Source organism: Patagioenas fasciata, chromosome 2, assembly GCF_037038585.1.
Source record: "Patagioenas fasciata isolate bPatFas1 chromosome 2, bPatFas1.hap1, whole genome shotgun sequence".
NCBI classification, from domain to species: Eukaryota; Metazoa; Chordata; class Aves; order Columbiformes; family Columbidae; genus Patagioenas; species Patagioenas fasciata.
The window spans coordinates 1352075-1373419 of record NC_092521.1 but is presented as its reverse complement, the minus strand read 5'-3'; the positions used below and the strand labels follow the sequence as shown (position 1 = coordinate 1373419).

The following is a 21345-nucleotide window of genomic DNA, read 5'->3' as shown; positions in this document are numbered from 1 at the left end:
GCCATGGCCACCGGCTGTGTCCCGGTTGGTGACACGGGTGACCCGCAGGGCTGTGTGGACGCGCCGGGGGTGCTGGCGGCGGGCGCCGCCGTGTCCCCGCGGGTTGGGGACCTCGGGGCGCGGGTGCTGGTGGCCCTGGGGACCCTGGCGCTGAGCGGGAGCTGCCTGTGGACCCCCCCGCCCCCCCCCGGCTTCTTCCTGGACTACGTGTTCAGCCGCTATGGGGACAACGGGGGGATCCCCCCCCAGGGTGAGGGGACAGGGACTGGGGGACATGGGGGGATGGGAAATGGGGCGGGGGGAATGGGGGGACATGGGGGGTGGGGGATGGGAAATGGGGTGTGGGGGATGGGGGACATGGGAGGATGGGAAATGGGAAATGGGGGGATGAGGAGTGGGGCATGGGGGACATGGGGGGACATGGGGACATGGGGGGGTGGGGAGATGGGAGGGACATGGGGGGATGGGGAATGGGGGATAAGGTGGAATGGGGGAACATGGGGGGTGGGGGATGGGAAATGGGGGGGGATGGGGGGACATGGGGAGAAGAGAAATGGGGGGACGAGGGGTGAGGCATGGGGGATGGGGAATGGGGGGACATGGGGACGTGGGGACATGGGGGGATGGGGAATGGGGGGACATGGGGGGATGGGGGAACATGGGGGGTGGGGGATGGGAAAAGGGGTTGGGGGACGGGGGGACATGGGGGGATGGGGAGATGAGGGAATGGGGGGACATGGGGGTGGGGGGATGGGAAATGGGGGATGGGGGGACATGGCGGGATGGGAAATGGGGGGATGAGGAGTGGGGCATGGGGGACATGGGGGGACATGGGGACATGGGGACATGGGGAGATGGGAGGGACATGGGGGGGATGGGGAATGGGGGGACATGAGGGGGGATGTGGGATGGGAAATGGGGAGGTGGGGGATGGGGGACATGGGGGGTGGGAAATGGGGGGATGGGGGTGGCATGGGGGATGGGGGGACATGGGGACATGGGAGGGTGGGGAATGGGGGATAAGGTGGAATGGGGGAACATGGGGGGTGGGGGATGGGAAATGGGGGGGTGAGGGATGGGGGGACATGGGGGGTGGGGGATGGGAAATGGGGGGTGGGGGATGGGGGGACATGGGGGGATGGGGAGATGGGAGGGACATGGGGGGATGGGGGACATGGGGGAATGGGGGGACATGGGGGTGGGGAGATGGGAAATGGGGGGTGGGGGATGGGGGGACATGGGGGGATGGGAAATGGGGGGATGAGGAGTGGGGCATGGGGGACATGGGGGGACATGGGGACATGGGGGGGTGGGGAGATGGGAGGGACATGGGGGGAATGGGGAATGGGGGGACATGAGGGGGGATGTGGGATGGGAAATGGGGAGGTGGGGGATGGGGGGACATGGGGGAACGGGGGAACATGGGGGGAGATAGGGGGAGATAGGGGGTGGGATTTATGGGGCGGGAGGGGGATTGCACCCCATGTGGCCATGGGGGACATGGGGGGCAGCCGGGTCCTGCTGGGGGCCTGGGGGACAGAGCTGGAGGGCAGAGCTGTGGGGCAGGGGACAAGGGGCACAGGGTGTGGGACAGGGGACACGGGTCGGGGCTGTGGGGCAGATCCGTGGGGCAGGGATCCGTGGGGCAGGGATCCGTGGGGCAGGGCCGTGGGTCAGCGATGGTGTCTGCAGGGCTGAGCGCCCTGATGGAGCAGCTGGGGCTGGGACCCCCCGGGGACACCCCCGGGGACACCCCCGGGGACACGGACAGGAGCAGCGCCCCCCCCACGCTGCCCCACGGCCAGAGCTGGGACACGGTGAGTGGGGACACGGGGGTGCCCGGGGGGCAGGGGACATGGGGGGGGAACAGGGGGACATCGGGGGGGGCAGGGGGACATGGGGGGCTCAGGATGCCCTGGGAGGGGAGCAGGGGGACATAGAGGGGGCAGGGGACATGGGGGGGGTAGGGTGACCATGGGGGGAGTCAGGGTGTCCATGGGGAGGTCAGGGTGTCTGGGGGGGTCAGGGTACCTATGGGGGGGGTCAGGATGCCCTGGAGGGGTCAGGGTGCCCATGGGGGTGTCAGGGTACCTATGGGGGGGTTAGGATGCCCTGGGGGGGGTCAGGGTGCCCTGACGGGTCAGGGTGCCAATGGGGGGATCAGGATGTCCCTGCGGGTTCAGGGTGTCCATGGGGGGTCAGGGTGCCCTGGGGGGGTCAGAATGCCCAGGGGGGTGTCAGGGTGCCCATGGGAGGATCAGGATGCCCTGGGGGGGGTCAGGGTGCCCATGGTGGGGTCACGATGTCCATGCGGGTTCAGGGTGTCCATGGAGGGGGGGTGTCAGGGTGCCCATGGGGGGGTCAAGATGTCCATGGGGGGGTCAGGCTGCCCATGGGGGGGTCACGGTGCCCTGGGGAGGGGTTCAGGGGTCCCCGTGGGGTCCGCGCTCCCCCGTGGGTCCCCCCCACTCCCGTTGCTGATCCCCCTTCCCCCCAGCTGTGCCTGCCCCCCCCCGAGCTGCTGCGGGCGCTGGGGGTGCCCGCGGGGGTCCCGCTGTCCCGGGGGGATTTCCTGCGCCTGGGGCCCGCGCTCCTGCAGCAGCAGCTGAGCGGGGCCTGCGCGCCCACCCCGGGCCCGCACCGCCCCATCGACCCCCCCATCGACCCCCCCACCGGACCCCCCACCGGACCCCCCGGCGCCGCCCGCATGGCGCCCGCGGGCAGGGACGCGGTCACGGCCACGGTCACGGCCACGGTCACGGCCACGGACTCGGGCAGCATCAGCACCACGGACAGCGACGGGCTGAGCACCGCCCAGAGTGAGACACGGGACACGGGGACAGGGGTGGGGACACAGGACACGGGACACGGGGAGAGGGATGGGGTCAGGGGACACGGGACACGGGACACAGGGACAGGGGTGGGGACACGGGACACAGGACACGGGGAGAGGGATGGGGTCACGGGACACGGGACACGGGGACAGGGGTAGGGACACGGGACACGGGACACGGGACACGGGGACAGGGATGGGGACACGGTACACGGGACACGGGAAGAGGGATGGGGTCACGGGACACGGGGACAGGGATGGGGACACGGTACACGGGACACGGGAAGAGGGATGGGGTCACGGGACACGGGGACAGGGATGGGGACACGGGACACGGGGAGAGGGATGGGGACACAGAACACGGGGATGGGGACACGGGACATGGGGATAGGGACACAGGGAGGGAGATGGGGACATGGGGACACAGGGATGAGGATGGGGACACGGGGATGGGGACACGGGACACAGGGACAGGGATGGGGACACCGGACACGGGGAGAGGGATGGGGACACAGGACATGGGGACGGGGATGGGGACACGGGGATAGAGACACAGGGAGGGAGATGGGGACATGGGGACACGGGGATGAGGATGGGGACACGGGGATGGGGTCACGGGACACGGGACACGGGGACAGGGATGGAGATGGGGACATGGGGACACGGGGATGAGGACGGGGACACGGGCATGGGGACGGGGACACGGGGATGGGGACACAGGAACAGGGGTGGGGACACAGGGACGGGGACACGGGGACGGGGACACGAGGATGGGGATGGGGATGGGGATATGGGGACACGGAGATGAGGACGGGGACACGGGGATGGGGACAAGGGACACGGGGATAGGGACACAGGGATGGAGATGAGGACATGGGGACACGGGGATGAGGACGGGGACACGGGGGTGGGGATGGGGACACAGGAATGGAGGTGGGGACACGGGCATGGGGACACGGGGATGGGGACCGGGACACAGGAACAAGGGTGGGGACACAGGGACGGGGACACGGGGATGGGGATGGGGATGGGGACATGGGGAGAGGGATGGGGACATGGGGACACGGGAATGAGGACGGGGACACGGGGACATGGATAGGGACACGGGACACGGGGAGAGGGATGGGGACACGAGACATGGGGACAGGGACACAGGGGTGGAGATGCGGACATGGGGACACGCGGATGGGGACACAGAGATGGGGACGGGGACACAGGAATAGGCGTGGGGACACGGGGATGGGAACACGGGGAGGGGAACATGGGGATGGGGACGGGGACACGGGGACGGGGACACGGGAACGGGGGTGAGGGCACGGGGATGGGGATGGGGACACGGGGACGCGGGGACAGGAGTGGGGACACGGGGATGGGAACATGGGGATGGGGACGGGGACACGGGAACCGGCGGTGGGGGGACGGGGACATGGAGACACGGGGACAGGGGTGGGAACACGGGAACGGGGGTGGGGACACGAGGACAGGGGTAGGGACGGGGATGGGGACATGGACACAGGGACATGGGAACGGGGGTGGGGACAGGGATGGGACAGAGACACTGTGACGGGGACACGGGGATGGGGACACGGGAATGAGGATATGGGGATGGGGACACAGGGACAGGAATAGGGACGGAGACATAGGGACGAGGATGGGGACATCGGGATGGGGACAGGTCCTGCTGTGCCACAGGACAGTGACGTCCAGTGCTGGGGACAAGGACCGGTCCTGCTGTCCCCTGGGATGACACCGTGCAGTGCTGGGGACAGGGGACAGTGCCTGGCTGTGCCTGTGTCGCCACGTCCCGCTCCTGTCCCTGTCCACGTGTCCCCATGTCTGTCCCTGTCCCCACGTCTCCACGCCTGTCCCGGTCCCCAGGGCACCTGGTGGGCACGGCGGCGGGTCTGTCCCTGTCCCCATGTCCCCATGTCCCCATGTCTGTCCCCAGGGTACCTGGTGGGCACGGCGGCGGGTCTGTCCCTGTCCCCAAGTCCCCATGTCCCCATGTCTGTCCCCAGGGTACCTGGTGGGCACGGCAGCGGGTCTGTCCCTGTCCCCATGTCCCCATGTCCCCATGTCCCCATGTCTGTCCCCAGGGTACCTGGTGGGCACGGCGGCGGGTCTGTCCCTGTCCCCATGTCCTCGTGTCCCCATGTCCCCATTTCTGTCCTCAGGGTACCTGGTAGGCACGGTGGCAGGTCTGTCCCTGTCCCCATGTCCTCATGTCCCCATGTCCCCATGTCTGTCCCCAGGGTACCTGGTGGGCACGGCAGCGGGTCTGTCCCTGTCCCCATGTCCCCATGTCCCCATGTCCCCATGTCCCCATGTCTGTCCCCAGGGTACCTGGTGGGCACGGCGGCGGGTCTGTCCCTGTCCCCATGTCCTCATGTCCCCATGTCCCCATGTCTGTCCCCAGGGTACCTGGTGGGCACGGCGGCGGGTCTGTCCCTGTCCCCATGTCCTCATGTCCCCATGTCCCCATGTCTGTCCCCAGGGTACCTGGTGGGCATGGCGGCGGGTCTGTCCCTGTCCCCATGTCCTCATGTCCCCATGTCCCCATGTCTGTCCCCAGGGTACCTGGTGGGCACGGCGGCGGGTCTGTCCCTGTCCCCATGTCCTCATGTCCCCATGTCCCCATGTCTGTCCCCAGGGTACCTGGTGGGCACAGCGGCGGGTCTGTCCCTGTCCCCATGTCCCCATGTCCCCATGTCTGTCCCCAGGGTACCTGGTGGGCACGGCGGCGGGTCTGTCCCTGTCCCCATGTCCCCATGTCCCCATGTCTGTCCCCAGGGTACCTGGTGGGCACGGCGGCGGGTCTGTCCCTGTCCCCATGTCCTCGTGTCCCCATGTCCCCATTTCTGTCCTCAGGGTACCTGGTAGGCACGGTGGCGGGTCTGTCCCTGTCCCCATGTCTGTCCCTGTCCCCATGTCCCCATGTCTGTCCCCAGGGTACCTGGTAGGCACGGTGGCGGGTCTGTCCCTGTCCCCATGTCTGTCCCTGTCCCCATGTCCCCATGTCTGTCCCCAGGGTACCTGGTGGGCACGGTGGCAGGTCTGTCCCTGTCCCCATGTCCCCATGTCCCCATGTCTGTCCCCAGGGTACCTGGTGGGCACGGCGGCGGGTCTGTCCCTGTCCCCATGTCCCCATGTCCCCATGTCCCCATGTCTGTCCCCAGGGTACCTGGTGGGTACGGCGGCGGGTCTGTCCCTGTCCCCATGTCCCCATGTCCCCATGTCCCCATGTCCCCATGTCTGTCCCCAGGGTACCTGGTGGGCACGGCGGCGGGTCTGTCCCTGTCCCCATGTCCTCATGTCCCCATGTCCCCATGTCTGTCCCCAGGGTACCTGGTGGGCACGGCGGCGGGTCTGTCCCTGTCCCCATGTCCCCATGTCCCCACGTCCCCATGTCTGTCCCCAGGGTACCTGGTGGGCACGGCGGCGGGTCTGTCCCTGTCCCCATGTCCCCATGTCCCCACGTCCCCATGTCTGTCCCCAGGGTACCTGGTGGGCACGGCGGCGGGTCTGTCCCTGTCCCCATGTCCCCATGTCCCCATGTCCCCATGTCCCCATGTCTGTCCCCAGGGTACCTGGTGGGCACGGCGGCGGGTCTGTCCCTGTCCCCATGTCCCCATGTCCCCATGTCCCCACGTCCCCATGTCTGTCCCCAGGGTACCTGGTGGGCACGGCGGCGGGTCTGTCCCTGTCCCCATGTCCCCATGTCCCCATGTCCCCATGTCTGTCCCCAGGGTACCTGGTGGGCACGGCGGCGGGTCTGTCCCTGTCCCCATGTCCCCATGTCCCCATGTCCCCATGTCTGTCCCCAGGGTACCTGGTGGGCACGGCGGCGGGTCTGTCCCTGTCCCCATGTCCTCGTGTCCCCATGTCCCCATTTCTGTCCTCAGGGTACCTGGTAGGCACGGTGGCAGGTCTGTCCCTGTCCCCATGTCCTCATGTCCCCATGTCCCCATGTCTGTCCCCAGGGTACCTGGTGGGCACGGCAGCGGGTCTGTCCCTGTCCCCATGTCCCCATGTCCCCATGTCCCCATGTCCCCATGTCTGTCCCCAGGGTACCTGGTGGGCACGGCGGCGGGTCTGTCCCTGTCCCCATGTCCCCATGTCCCCATGTCCCCATGTCTGTCCCCAGGGCACCTGGTGGGCACGGCGGCGGGTCTGTCCCTGTCCCCATGTCCTCATGTCCCCATGTCCCCATGTCTGTCCCCAGGGTACCTGGTGGGCACGGCGGCGGGTCTGTCCCTGTCCCCATGTCCTCATGTCCCCATGTCCCCATGTCTGTCCCCAGGGTACCTGGTGGGCACGGCGGCGGGTCTGTCCCTGTCCCCATGTCCCCATGTCCCCATGTCCCCATGTCTGTCCCCAGGGTACCTGGTGGGCACGGCGGCGGGTCTGGCCCTGTCCCCATGTCCTCATGTCCCCATGTCCCCATGTCTGTCCCCAGGGTACCTGGTGGGCACGGCGGCGGGTCTGTCCCTGTCCCCATGTCCTCATGTCCCCATGTCCCCATGTCCCCATGTCTGTCCCCAGGGTACCTGGTGGGCACGGCGGCGGGTCTGTCCCTGTCCCCATGTCCCCATGTCCCCATGTTTGTCCCCAGGGTACCTGGTGGGCACGGCGGCGGGTCTGGCCCTGTCCCCATGTCCCCATGTCCCCATGTCCCCATGTCCCCATGTCTGTCCCCAGGGTACCTGGTGGGCACGGCGGCGGGTCTGGCCCTGTGCCTGTGCCCGGCGCTGGCGCTGGCCCTGCTGCGCTGTCCCCTGTGTCACCGTGCCCAGCGCTGGTTGTCCCCGCTGCTGCTGGGGCTGGCGGCCGGGGCGCTGAGCGGGGACGCGCTGCTGCACCTGCTGCCACAGGTGACACGGGGGGACACCCACGGGGGACGGGGGACACGGGGGGACACCCACGGGGGACAGGGGACACGGGGGGACACCCTCTGGGGGGAACGAGGGACATGGGGGGACACCCACAGTGGGGAGCGAGGGGACATGGGCACACGGGGGGACATGAGGGGACACCCAGAGAGGAATGGGGGATCATGGGGACACCCACGGGGGAATGGGGGACACGGGTGGACACCCACACAGGGGAACAGGGGACACAGGGGGACACGAACGGGGGACAGGGGGAGACACCCACTGGGGGGAATGGGGGACATGGGGGGGCACCAGCGGGGGAACGGGAGACACGGGGGGACACCCACGGGGGACGGGGGACACGGGGGGACACCCACGGGGGAATGGGGGACACGGGGGGACACCCACAGTGGGGAGCGAGGGGACATGTGGGGACACCCAGAGAGGAATGGGGAATCATGGGGACACCCACGGGGAACGGGGAGACACGGGGGGACATCCACTGAGGGAACAGGGGGACATGGGGGGACACCCACTGGGGGAACAGGGGGACATGGGGGGATACCCACTGGGGGGAATGGGGGACATGGGGGGGCACCAGCGGGGGAATGGGAGACACGGGGGGACACCCACGGGGAACGGGGAGACACGGGGGGACACCCACAGGGGGGAGCGAGGGGACATGGGGGGACACCCACAGAGGAATGGGGGGGCATGGGGACACCCACGGGGGAACGGGGAGACACGGGGGGACACCCACGGGGGAACAGGGTGGGTACGGGTGGTGACACGGGGGGACACGGGTGGCATGGAAGGGACAGGGGGACACCCACGGGTGGGACACAGGGGGCACATAGGCGGGTACAGGAGGGTGTGGGGGGGACACGGGTGGTACGGAGGGGACAGGGGGACACACGGGTGGGACACAGGGGGCACACAGGTGGGTACAGGAGGGGATGGGGGGGACACGGGTGGCACGGAGGGGACACACGGGTGGGACACAGGGGGCACATAGGTGGGTGCAGGAGGGGATGGGGGGGACACGGGTGGCACGGAGGGGACACACGGGTGGGACACAGGGGGCACATAGGTGGGTGCAGGAGGATACGGGGGGGACACGGGTGGCACGGAGGGGACACACGGGTGGGACACAGGGGGCACATAGGTGGGTGCAGGAGGGGATGGGGGGACACGGGTGGCATGGAGGGGACACACGGGTGGGACACAGGGGGCACATAGGCGGGTACAGGAGGGTGTGGGGGGACACGGGTGGCACAAAGGGGACACACGGGTGGGACACAGGGGGCACATAGGTGGGTACAGGAGGGTACGGGGGGGACACGGGTGGCACGGAGGGGACACACGGGTGGGACACAGGGGGCACATAGGCGGGTACAGGAGGGTGCGGGGGGACACGGGTGGCACGGAGGGGACACACGGGTGGGACACAGGGGGCACATAGGCGGGTACAGGGGGGTGCGGGGGGACACGGGTGGCACGGAGGGGACACACGGGTGGGACACAGGGGGCACACAGGTGGGTACAGGAGGGTGTGGGGGGACACGGGTGGCACGGAGGGGACACACGGGTGGGACACAGGGGGCACATAGGTGGGTACAGGAGGGTACGGGGGGGACACGGGTGGCACGGAGGGGACACACGGGTGGGACACAGGGGGCACATAGGCGGGTACAGGAGGGTGCGGGGGGACACGGGTGGCACGGAGGGGACACACGGGTGGGACACAGGGGGCACATAGGCGGGTACAGGGGGGTGCGGGGGGACACGGGTGGCACGGAGGGGACACACGGGTGGGACACAGGGGGCACATAGGCGGGTACAGGAGGGGATGGGGGGACACGGGTGGCACGGGGGGGACACACGGGTGGGACACAGGGGGCACATAGGCGGGTACAGGAGGGGATGGGGGGACACGGGTGGCACGGGGGGGACACACGGGTGGGACACAGGGGGCACACAGGCGGGTACAGGAGGGTGCGGGGGGACACGGGTGGCACGGAGGGGACACACGGGTGGGACACGGGGCACACAGGCGGGTACAGGAGGGGATGGGGGGACACGGGTGGCACGGAGGGGACACACGGGTGGGACACGGGGGGCACATAGGCGGGTACAGGGGGGTGTGGGGGGACACGGGTGGCACGGAGGGGACACACGGGTGGGACACAGGGGGCACACAGGCGGGTACAGGAGGGTGCGGGGGGACACGGGTGGCATGGAGGGGACACACGGGTGGGACACAGGGGGCACATAGGCGGGTACAGGAGGGGATGGGGGGACACGGGTGGCACGGAGGGGACACACGGGTGGGACACAGGGGGCACATAGGCGGGTACAGGAGGGTGCGGGGGGACACGGGTGGCACAAAGGGGACACACGGGTGGGACACAGGGGGCACATAGGCGGGTACAGGGGGGTGCGGGAGGACACGGGTGGCACGGAGGGGACACACGGGTGGGACACAGGGGGCACATAGGCGGGTACAGGAGGGGATGGGGGGACACGGGTGGCACGGGGGGGACACACGGGTGGGACACAGGGGGCACATAGGCGGGTACAGGAGGGGATGGGGGGACACGGGTGGCACGGGGGGGACACACGGGTGGGACACGGGGCACACAGGCGGGTACAGGAGGGGATGGGGGGACACGGGTGGCACGGAGGGGACACACGGGTGGGACACAGGGGGCACATAGGCGGGTACAGGGGGGTGTGGGGGGACACGGGTGGCACGGAGGGGACACACGGGTGGGACACAGGGGGCACACAGGCGGGTACAGGAGGGTGCGGGGGGACACGGGTGGCATGGAGGGGACACACGGGTGGGACACAGGGGGCACATAGGCGGGTACAGGAGGGGATGGGGGGACACGGGTGGCACGGAGGGGACACACGGGTGGGACACAGGGGGCACATAGGCGGGTACAGGAGGGTGCGGGGGGACACGGGTGGCACGGAGGGGACACACGGGTGGGACACAGGGGGCACATAGGCGGGTACAGGAGGGTGCGGGGGGACACGGGGGGACAGGGGGACACACGGGTGGGGGCAGCGCGAGGGGGCCACGTGTGCGTGACCCCGCCCCCCTGCAGGTGCTGGAGCTGCACGAGCACAGCGCGGGGGAGCACGCGGACGCGGGGGGGTCGTCCACGCACGAGGAGGGGGCGGAGGAGCCCCCCTGGCGCCTCGTGGCCGTGCTGGGGGGGCTCTTCGCCTTCTTCCTGCTGGAGAAGATCGTGGGGATCCTGCTGCCCACGGGGGGCGCGGTGAGCGGGCGGTGGGGGAGCTGGGGGGCACGGGGAATGGGGGGGGTGGGGGGCTGGGGGGGAGTTGGGTGCTGGGGGTGAGTTGGGGGGCGTGGGGAATGGGGGGGTCGGGGGCTGTGGGGTGAATGGGGAGGTTTGGGGGGGCTGGAGGTGCATTGGGGGGCATGCGGAATGGGGGGCACGGGGAATGGGTGGGGATGGGGGGCTGGGGGTGAATTGGGGGGCATGCGGAATGAGGGGGGGGTTGGGAGCTGTGGGGTGAATAGGGAGGTTTGGGGGGGGCTGGGGGTGAAATGGGGGGCGCGGGGAATGGGGGGGGGTTGGGGGGCTGGGGGAACTGGGGTGCTGGGGGTGAGTTGGGGGGCGTGGGGAATGGGGGGGGTTGGGAGCTGTGGGGTGAATGCGGAGGTTTGGGAGGGCTGGGAGAACTGGGGGGCTGGGGGGGAGTTGTGGGGTATAGGGAATTGGGGGGGGTTGGGGGTGAATTGGGGGCTGGGGGTGAATTGGGGGGCATGCGGAATGGGGGGGGTTGGGAGCTGTGGGGTGAATGGGGAGGTTTGGGGGGGCTGGGGCTGGGGGGGAGTTGTGGGGTGTGGGGAATGGGGGCGTTTGGAGAGCTGGGGGTGAATTGGGGGGCATGGGGAATTGGGGGGGTTGGGAGCTGTGGGGTGAATGGGGAGGTTTGGGGGGGCTGGGGGAACTGGGGGGCTGGGGGTGAGTTGGGGGGCTGGGGGTGAAATGGGGACTGGGGGTGAAATGGGGGGCACGGGGAATGGGGGGGTGGGGGGCTGGGGAGGAGTTGGGGGGCTGGGGGTGAGTTGGGGGGCACGGGGAATGGGGGGGTCGGGGGCTGTGGGGTGGATGGGGAGGTTTGGGGGGGCTGGGGGTGAAATGGGGGGCACGGGGAATGGGTGGGGATGGGGGGCTGGGGGTGAATTGGGGGGCATGCGGAATGAGGGGGGGTTTGGGAGCTGTGGGGTGAATGAGGAGGTTTGGGGGGGCTGGGGGTGAAATGGGGGGCGCGGGGAATGGGGGGGGTGGGGGGCTGGGGGGGAGTTGGGGGCGTAGGGAATGGGGGGGTCGGAGGCTGTGGGGTGGATGGGGAGGTTTGGGGGGCTGGGGAACTGGGGGGCTCGGGGTGAGTTGGGGGGTTGGGGGTTGGGGGGCTGGGGGTTTGGGGGGTGTGGGGTGGTTGGGGGGATTTGGGGGAGGGGGGGCTTGGGGAGCCGGGGGGGCTGGAGAGGGTTGGGGAGCTTGGGGTGACTGGGGGTGAATTGGAGGACATGGGGCTATGGGGGTATTGGGGGGCTGTGGGGCAGGGTTGGGGCTACGGGGGTATTGGGGGGCTGTGGGGCAGGGCTGGGGCTATGGGGGCTGTGGGGGCTGTGGGGCAGGGTTGGTGCTGTGGGGGCTGTGGGGGCTGTGGGGGCTGTGGGGCAGGGTTGGGGCTGTGGGGGCTGTGGGGGCTGTGGGGCAGGGTTGGGGCTGTGGGGGCTGTGGGGGCTGTGGGGCAGGGTTGGGGCTGTGGGGGCTGTGGGGGCTGTGGGGCAGGGTTGGGGCTATGGGGGCTGTGGGGGCTGTGGGGCAGGGTTGGTGCTGTGGGGGCTGTGGGGGCTGTGGGGCGGGGTTGGGGCTGTGGGGGCTGTGGGGGCTGTGGGGGCTGTGGGGCAGCCCTGACGCGCTGTGGGGGCTGTGGGGGCTGTGGGGCAGGGTTGGGGCTGTGGGGGCTGTGGGGGCTGTGGGGGCTGTGGGGCAGGGTTGGGGCTGTGGGGGCTGTGGGGGCTGTGGGGGCTGTGGGGGCTGTGGGGCAGCCCTGACGCGCTGTGGGGGCTGTGGGGGCTGTGGGGCAGCCCTGACGCGCTGTGGGGGCTGTGGGGGCTGTGGGGCAGCCCTGACGCGCTGTGGGGCGCAGGGGGGCCCGCACTGTGCCCACTCCGTGGGGCTGCAGCACCGCCAGGAGGCGCCAGAACCGCAACCGGGGGACCCCGAGCAGGTACGGGGGGGTCAGCTGGGGGGGGACACAGTGGGAGACGGGGGGCAATGGGGTGACGGGGGGACAGCAGCTTTGGGGGGGGTCCCGCTGCAATGTGGGGCAGGGGACACCCTGCAGGGGTGCGGGGGGTCTATGGGGTACAGGGGGGATGTGGGTTTAGGGGGTGCACGGGAGAATATGGGGGTGCAGGGGGGTTATGGGGTGCAGGGGGTTATAAGGTGCAGGGGGTGATGGGGTGCAGAGGGTTATGGGGTAGAGGGGGGTTGTGGGTTTACGGGGTGCAGGGGAGAATATGGGGGGCTATGGGGTGCAGGGGAGTGTGGGGGTGCAGGGGAGAATGTGGGGGTGCAGGGGGGTTGTGGGGTGCAGGGGGTTACGGGGTGTAGGGGAGAATGTGGGGGTGCAGGGAGTTATGGGGTGCAGGAGGATATGGGGTGCAGGGGAGAATATGGGGGTGCAGGGGGGTTGTGGGGTGCAGGGGGATATTGGGTGCAGAAGGGTTATGGGGTGCAGGAGAGAATGTGGGGGTGCAGAGGAGTTATGGGGTGCAGGGGGATATTGGGTGCAGAGGAGAATATGGGGGTGCAGGGATGGGGATGGAGGGGGTTATGGGGTGCAGGGGAGAATATGGGGGTGCAGGGGGTTATGGGGTGCAGGGGGAGTTATGGGGTGCAGAGGAGAATATGGGGGTGCAGGGGTTATGGGGTGCAGGGGGAGTTATGGGGTGCAGGGAAGAATATGGGGGTGCAGGAGTTATGGGGTGCAGGGGGAGTTAGGGGGTGCAGAGGAGAATATAGGGGTGCAGGGGGTTATGGGGTGCAGAGGGGTTATGGGGTGCAGGGGTTATGGGGTGCAGGGGAGAATGTGGGGGTGCAGGGGGTTATGGGGTGCAGTGGGTTATGCGGTGCAGAGGAGAATATGGGGGTGCAGGGGTTATGGGGTGCAGGGGAGAATGTGGGGGTGCAGGGGGTTATGGGGTGCAGGGGGTTACGGGGGGCTATAGGGTGTAGGGGAGTGTGGGGTGCAGGGGGTTATGGGGTGCAGTGGGTTATGGGGTGCAGAGGAGAATGTGGGGGTGCAGGGCGTTATGGGGTGCAGGGGAGAATGTGGGGGTGCAGGGGTTATGGGGTGCAGAGAGAACACGGGGGTGCAGGGGTCCCCCCAATCTCTGCACCCCCAGCAGCCCCACACCTCCCCCGTTCTTTTCTCCCCCTTTCCCCCAGGTAAAGGCCGCAGACGCCGCCCCCCCGCAGAGCACGCAGGAGCTGCAGAGCAGCGGTACGAACCCCCCCCCGCCCAACGCCCCCCACCCCAACCCCACTAAAAGGGGACCCGACCCAGGTGGGACTCGAACCCACAATCCCCAGCTCCGGAGGCTGATGCCTTATCCATTAGGCCACTGGGCCAATGCGCGGCTGCCGGCGGGGCCGCGCAGCAGCTGGGGAAGGGGGGGGTTGTATGGGTCTGGGGGTCCCCGGGGTGACCGGGGGTGACCGGGGGTGACCGGGGGTGACCGGGGGTGACCGGGGGTGTCCCCGCAGGGCCCCGCGCGCTGCCCGCGCTGGTGACGCTGGGGCGCGGCGCGCACGCGCTGGCGGACGGTCTGGCCCTGGGCGCCGCCACCAGCGCCTCCTGGCGGAGCGGCTTGGCCACCGCGCTCGGGCTGCTGTGCCACGAAGTGCCCGCCGCGCTGGGTGAGACACGGGGGGGTCATGGGGGGCTATGGGGTGCAGGGGGGGTTTTTGGGTTGTGGGGTGCAGGGGAAAATGTGGGGGTGCAGGGGGTTATGGGGTGTAGAGGAGAATGTGGGGGTGCAGGGGGGTTATGGGGTGCAGGGGGATATGGGGTGCAGGGGGGTTGTGGGGGGTTATAGGGTGCAGGGGGTTACGGGGGGCTATGGGGTGCAGGGGAGTGTGGGGTGCAGGGGGTTATAGGGTGCAGGGAGAATATGAGGGTGCAGGGGGGTTATGGGGTGCAGGGGAGAATGTGGGGGTGCAGGGGGTTATGGGGTGCAGGGCATTATGGGGTGTAGAGGAGAATGCGGGGGTGCAGGGGGGTTATGGGGTGCAAGGGAGAATATGGGGGTGCAGGGGGTTATGGGGTGCTGGGGAGAATGCGGGGGTGCAGGGGGTTATGGGGTGCAGGGGGAATGTGGGGGTGCAGGGGGGTTATGGGGTGCAGGGGGATATGGGGTGCAGGGGGGTTGTGGGGGGTTATGGGGTGCAGGGGGTTACGGGGGGCTATAGGGTGTAGGGGAGTGTGGAGTGCAGGGGATTATGGGGTGCAGTGGGTTATGGGGTGCAGAGGAGAATGTGGGGGTGCAGGGGGTTATGGGGTGCAGGGCTGAATGTGGTGCAGAGGAGAATGTGGGGGTGCAGAGGGGTTATGGGGTGCAGGGCGTTATGGGGTGCAGAGGAGAATGTGGGGGTGCAGAGGGGTTATGGGGTGCAGGGCGTTATGGGGTGCAGGGGAGAATGTGGGGGTGCAGGGGGGTTATGGGGTGCAGGGCGTTATGGGGTGCAGAGGAGAATGTGGGGGTGCAGAGGGGTTATGGGGTGCAGGGCGTTATGGGGTGCAGGGGAGAATGTGGGGGTGCAGGGGGGTTATGGGGTGCAGGGGGATATGGGGTGCAGGGGGTTGTGGGGGGTTATGGGGTGCAGGGGGTTACGGGGGGCTATAGGGTGTAGGGGAGTGTGGGGTGCAGTGGGTTATGGGGTGCAGTGGGTTATGGGGTGCAGGGAGAATATGGGGGTGCAGGGGGTTATGGGGTGCAGGGGAGAATGTGGGGATGCAGGGGGTTATGGGGTGCAGTGGGTTATGGGGTGCAGGGAGAATATGGGGGTGCAGGGGGGTTATGGGGTGCAGGGGGATATGAGGGTGCAGGGGGGTTGTGGGGGGTTATGGGGTGCAGGGGGTTACGGGGGGCTATAGGGTGTAGGGGAGTGTGGAGTGCAGGGGATTATGGGGTGCAGTGGGTTATGGGGTGCAGAGGAGAATGTGGGGGTGCAGGGGGTTATGGGGTGCAGGGGAGAATGTGGGGGTGCAGGGGGATTATGGGGGGCTATGGAGTGCAGGGGAGTGTGGGGGTGCCGGGAAGAATGTGGGGGTGCAGAGGGGTTATGGGGTGCAGGGGGTGTATGGGGTGCAGGGGGTTATGGGGGGCTATGGGGTGCAGGGGAGTGTGGGGTGTAGTGGAGAATATGGGGGTGCAGAAGGGTTATGGGGTGCAGGGGACAATGTGGGGGTGCAGGGGACAATGTGGGGGTGCAGGGGGTTATGGGGTGCAGGGGGGTTGTGGGGGTGCAGGGGAGAATATGGGGGTGCAGGGGGAGATATGTGGTGCAGGGGGTTTATGGAATGCAAGGGAGAATGTGGGGGTGCAGGGGGCTGTGGGGTGCAGGGGTTATGGGGTGCAGAGTTATGGGGGGCAGGGGGTGTGTTTTGGGGTGCTCACGGGTGTCCCCAGGGCTGGTGTCGGTGCTGCTGCAGCTGGGGGTGCAGGGTAATGGGGTGCAGGGTTTGGGGTGCAGGGTTTGGGGTGCAGGGTTATGGGGTGCAGGGTTTGGGGTGCAGGTCCGTGTCCCATGCCCCATGCCCCATGTCCCATGTCCCATGTCCCATGCCCCATGTCCCATGTCCCCAGGGCTGGTGTCGGTGCTGCTGCAGCTGGGGCTGGGGTGCAGGGTTTGGGGTGCAGGTCCGTGTCCCATGCCCCATGTCCCATGTCCCATGCCCCATGTCCCATGTCCCCAGGGCTGGTGTCGGTGCTGCTGCAGCTGGGGCTGGGGGTGCAGGGTTTGGGGTGCAGGGTTTGGGGTGCAGGGTTTGGGGTGCAGGTCCGTGTCCCATGTCCCATGTCCCCAGGGCTGGTGTCGGTGCTGCTGCAGCTGGGGCTGGGGTGCAGGGTTTGGGGTGCAGGTCCGTGTCCCATGCCCCATGTCCCATGTCCCATGCCCCATGTCCCATGTCCCCAGGGCTGGTGTCGGTGCTGCTGCAGCTGGGGCTGGGCGCCGGGCGGGCGCTGGCGCTGGCGCTGGGCGGCTCGGTGCCGGTGCTGCCGGGGCTGTTTGCCGGGCTGGCCCTGGGCAGCGGCGCCGCCGGGCCCTGGATCGCGGCTGTGGCCACCGGGCTCCTGCTGCACCTGGCGCTGGGGGACATGGTGAGTGACGCACGGGGACACCGGGGCACTGCGGGGACACCGGGGACACTGCGGGGACACCAGGGACACCGGGGCACTGCGGGGACACCGGGGACACCAGGGACACCAGGACACTGCGGGGACACCGGGGCACTGCGGGGACACCAGGGACACTGCAACACTGTGGGGACACCAGGGACACAAGGGACACGGGGGCACTGCAGGGACACCAGGGACACCGAGACACTGCGGGGACACCGGGGACACCGGGACACTGCGGGCACACCGGGGACACCAGGGACGCCAGGGACACCAGGGACACCAGGGACACCGGGACACTGCGAGGACACCAGGGACACCGGGGCATTGTGGGGACACCGGGGACACCAGGGACACCGAGACACTGCGGGGAGACGAGGGACACCAGGGACACCGGGGACACCGGGGACACCAGGACACTGCGGGGACACCAGGGACGCTGCGACACTGTGGGGACACCAGGGACACCAGGGACACCGGGGCACTGCGGGGACACCAGGGACACTGGGGCACTGTGGGGACACCGGGACACTGCGGGGACACCGGGGACACCAGGGACACCAGGGACACCGGGGACACTGCGAGGACACCAGGGACACCGGGGCATTGCGGGGACACTGGGGACACTGCGGGGACACTGGGGACACCAGGGACACCGAGACACTGCGGGGAGACCAGGGACACCAGGGACACTGGGGACACCAGGACACTGCGGGGACACCAGGGACACTGCGACCCTGTGGGGACACCAGGGACACCAGGGACACCAGGACACTGCAGGGACACTGGGACACTGCAGGGACACAATGGGGACACAGGGACACTGCGGGGACACGGGCTGGGACACCAGGGACACCGGGACACTGCGGGGACACCAGGGACACTGTGGGGACACCAGGGCCACTGCGGGGACACCAGGGACACCGTGGGGACACGAGCTGGGACACCAGGACACTGCGGGGACACCAGGACACTGCAGGGACAGGGGCTGTGACACTGGGACACTGCAGGGACACCGGGACACTGTGGGGACACCAGGGACACTGTGGGGACACGGGCTGAGGTACCAGTGACACTGTGGGGACACCAGGGACACTGCGGGGACACGGGCTGGGGGGTGGAACAGCTGTGCCACGTGTCTGCCTTGTTCCGTCTGTGATGTCCCCTGTCCCGTCTGTGATGTCCCCTGTCCCCTGTCCCATCTGTGGTGTCCCCTGTCCCGTCTGTGATGTCCCCTGTCCCATCTGTGGTGTCCCCTGTCCCATCTGTGATGTCCCCTGTCCCGTCTGTGATGTCCCCTGTCCCCTGTCCCATCTGTGGTGTCCCCTGTCCCATCTGTGATGTCCCCTGTCCCGTCTGTGATGTCCCCTGTCCCCTGTCCCATCTGTGGTGTCCCCTGTCCCATCTGTGATGTCCCGTGTCCCATCTGTGGTGTCCCCTGTCCCCTGTCCCACACCATGTCGTGTGTGTCACCCATCATGCTGGGGGGTCCCTGTCCCGTGTCCCCCCCAGGTCCCCGTGTCACCCTGTCCCCAAGTCCCGGCCATGCTGTCCCTATGTCTGTGTGTCTGTCCCAAGTCCCGGCCATGCTGTGTCTGTCTGTCTGTCCAGGTCCTGGCCATGCTGTCCCATTGCTGTCCCCGTGTCTGTGTGTCTGTCCGTCGACGTCCCGGCCACGCTGTGTCTGTGTGTCTGTCCAGGTCCTGGCCATGCTGTCCCTATGTCCGTGTGTCTGTCCAGGTGCCGGCCATGCTGTCTGTCCCATGCTGTCTGTCTGTCCAGGTGACGGCCATGCTGTCCCTATATCCGTGTGTCTGTCCAGGTCCTGGCCATGCTGTCCCACGCTGTCTGTCTGTCTGTCCAGGTGCCAGCCATGCTGTCTGTCCCACGCTGTCTGTCTGTCTGTCTGTCCAGGTGCCGGCCATGCTGTCTGTCTGTCTGTCTGTCCCATGCTGTCTGTCTGTCTGTCCAGGTGCCGGCCATGCTGTCTGTCTGTCTGTCCCACGCTGTCTGTCTGTCTGTCCAGGTGCCGGCCATGCTGTCTGTCTGTCCCACGCTGTCTGTCTGTCTGTCCAGGTGCCGGCCATGCTGTCTGTCTGTCCCACGCTGTCTGTCTGTCTGTCCAGGTGCCGGCCATGCTGTCTGTCTGTCCGTCCAGGTGCCGGCCATGCTGTCTGTCTGTCTGTCCCACGCTGTCTGTCTGTCCGTCCAGGTGCCGGCCATGCTGTCTGTCTGTCTGTCCCACGCTGTCTGTCTGTCCGTCCAGGTGCCGGCCATGCTGTCTGTCTGTCTGTCCCACGCTGTCTGTCTGTCCGTCCAGGTGCCGGCCATGCTGTCTGTCTGTCTGTCCCACGCTGTCTGTCTGTCCGTCCAGGTGCCGGCCATGCTGTCTGTCTGTCTGTCTGTCCCACGCTGTCTGTCTGTCCGTCCAGGTGCCGGCCATGCTGTCTGTCTGTCTGTCCCACGCTGTCTGTCTGTCCGTCCAGGTGCCGGCCATGCTGTCTGTCTGTCTGTCTGTCCCACGCTGTCTGTCTGTCCGTCCAGGTGCCGGCCATGCTGTCTGTCTGTCTGTCTGTCCCACGCTGTCTGTCTGTCCGTCCAGGTGCCGGCCATGCTGTCTGTCTGTCTGTCCCACGCTGTCTGTCTGTCCGTCCAGGTGCCGGCCATGCTGTCTGTCTGTCTGTCTGTCCCACGCTGTCTGTCTGTCCGTCCAGGTGCCGGCCATGCTGTCTGTCTGTCTGTCCCACGCTGTCTGTCTGTCCGTCCAGGTGCCGGCCATGCTGTCTGTCTGTCTGTCCCACGCTGTCTGTCTGTCCGTCCAGGTGCCGGCCATGCTGTCGTCCCGCTCGCCCCGCCCCTGGGCGGTGCTGGCGCTGCAGAGCGCGGGGCTGCTGGGGGGGTGGGCGCTGCTGCTGCTGCTGGCGCTGTACGAGGACAACATCCAGCTCTGAGCGCCGGGACACGCCCCCGGGACACGCCCCCTGAGGCCACGCCCCCCGCCTCGGCCACGCCCCCCGCCATGGACACGCCTATCACACTCGGACACGCCCCCCGCCGCGGACACGCCCATGACCGGACACGCCCATCGTGCCCGGATACGCCCACGACGCACGGACACGCCCACCACACACGGACACGCCCACCACGCCCCAAGTGCAGGCCCCGCCCCTCGGTTTTGCGAGGGGCGCCCGGAATAAATGTGTTGAACTGGTGCTGGTGTCCGGGATCTATAGGAGCCGTATAGAGCTATAGGAGCCCCATAAAATAAAGGAGCCCATAGGGTGTGAGGACCTTATAGAGTTATAGGAGCCCCATAGGATAAAGAAGAGCAATAGAGCTATAGGAGCCACATAGAGCTATAGGAGCCCGTGGGGTGTGAGGACCCCATAGAGCTATAAGAGCTCCACAGGATAAAGAAGCTTGATAGAGCTATAGGAGCCATATGGAGCTAGCGGAGCCCCATAGAATAAAGGAATGCAATAGAGCTATAGGAGCCATATAAAGCTATAGGAGCCTGTGGGGTGTGAAGACCCTATCGAGCTATAAGAGCTCCATAGGATAAAGAAGCCTGATAGGGCTATAGGAGCCATATAGAGCTATTGGAGCCCGTGTGGTGTGAGGACCCTATAGAGCTATAAGAGCTCCATAGGATAAAGGACCCCGATAGAGCTATAGAAGCTATATATAGCTATAGGAGCCCATGGGGTGTGAGGGCTGTATAGAGCTATAGGAGCTCCATAGAATACAGTAGTCTGATAGAGCTATAGGAGCCGTATAAAGCTACAGGAGCCCATGGGGTGTGAGGACCCTACAGAGCTATAGGAGCCCCATAGGATAAAGGACCCCGATGGAGCTATAGGAGCTATATTAATCTATAGGAGCCAGTGGGCTGTGAGGACTCCATAGAGCTATAGAAGCTCCATAGGATAAAGGACCCCGATAGAGCTATAGGAGCTATATATAGCTATAGGAGCCCGTGGGGTGTGAGGACCCTATAGAGCTATAGGAGCCCCATAGGATGAAAGAACCTGATAGAGCTATAGGAACCATATAAAGCTATAGGAGCCCATGGGATGTGAGGACCCCATGGTCATATAGAGCTATAGGACCCCATAGAACAAAGGAATGTGATAGAGCTATAGGAGCCCATGGAGTGCAGGAGCCTCATGGGATGTGAGCACCCT

General features: G+C 67.5%; 1 protein-coding gene and 1 non-coding gene across 2 annotated transcripts in view; one reads left to right on the top strand and one right to left on the bottom strand.

Annotated features, from left to right (window-relative positions):
- Nucleotides 1-20373, top strand: part of SLC39A4 (solute carrier family 39 member 4) — a 29376-nt gene extending 9003 nt beyond the window's left edge. The window contains exons 3-12 of the mRNA XM_065829803.2: nt 49-250; nt 1693-1817; nt 2498-2819; nt 7532-7704; nt 10818-10991; nt 12904-12984; nt 14208-14262; nt 14526-14678; nt 16959-17143; nt 19984-20373. Coding sequence (XP_065685875.1) covers nt 49-250; nt 1693-1817; nt 2498-2819; nt 7532-7704; nt 10818-10991; nt 12904-12984; nt 14208-14262; nt 14526-14678; nt 16959-17143; nt 19984-20112 — 1599 coding nt within the window. The 3' untranslated portion in view covers nt 20113-20373. The remainder of the gene's footprint in view (nt 1-48; nt 251-1692; nt 1818-2497; nt 2820-7531; nt 7705-10817; nt 10992-12903; nt 12985-14207; nt 14263-14525; nt 14679-16958; nt 17144-19983) is intronic.
- Nucleotides 14318-14390, bottom strand: TRNAR-CCG (transfer RNA arginine (anticodon CCG)). The gene has a single exon. It is a non-coding gene; the product is annotated as a tRNA-Arg (tRNA).
- Nucleotides 20374-21345: the final 972 nt, after the last annotated feature.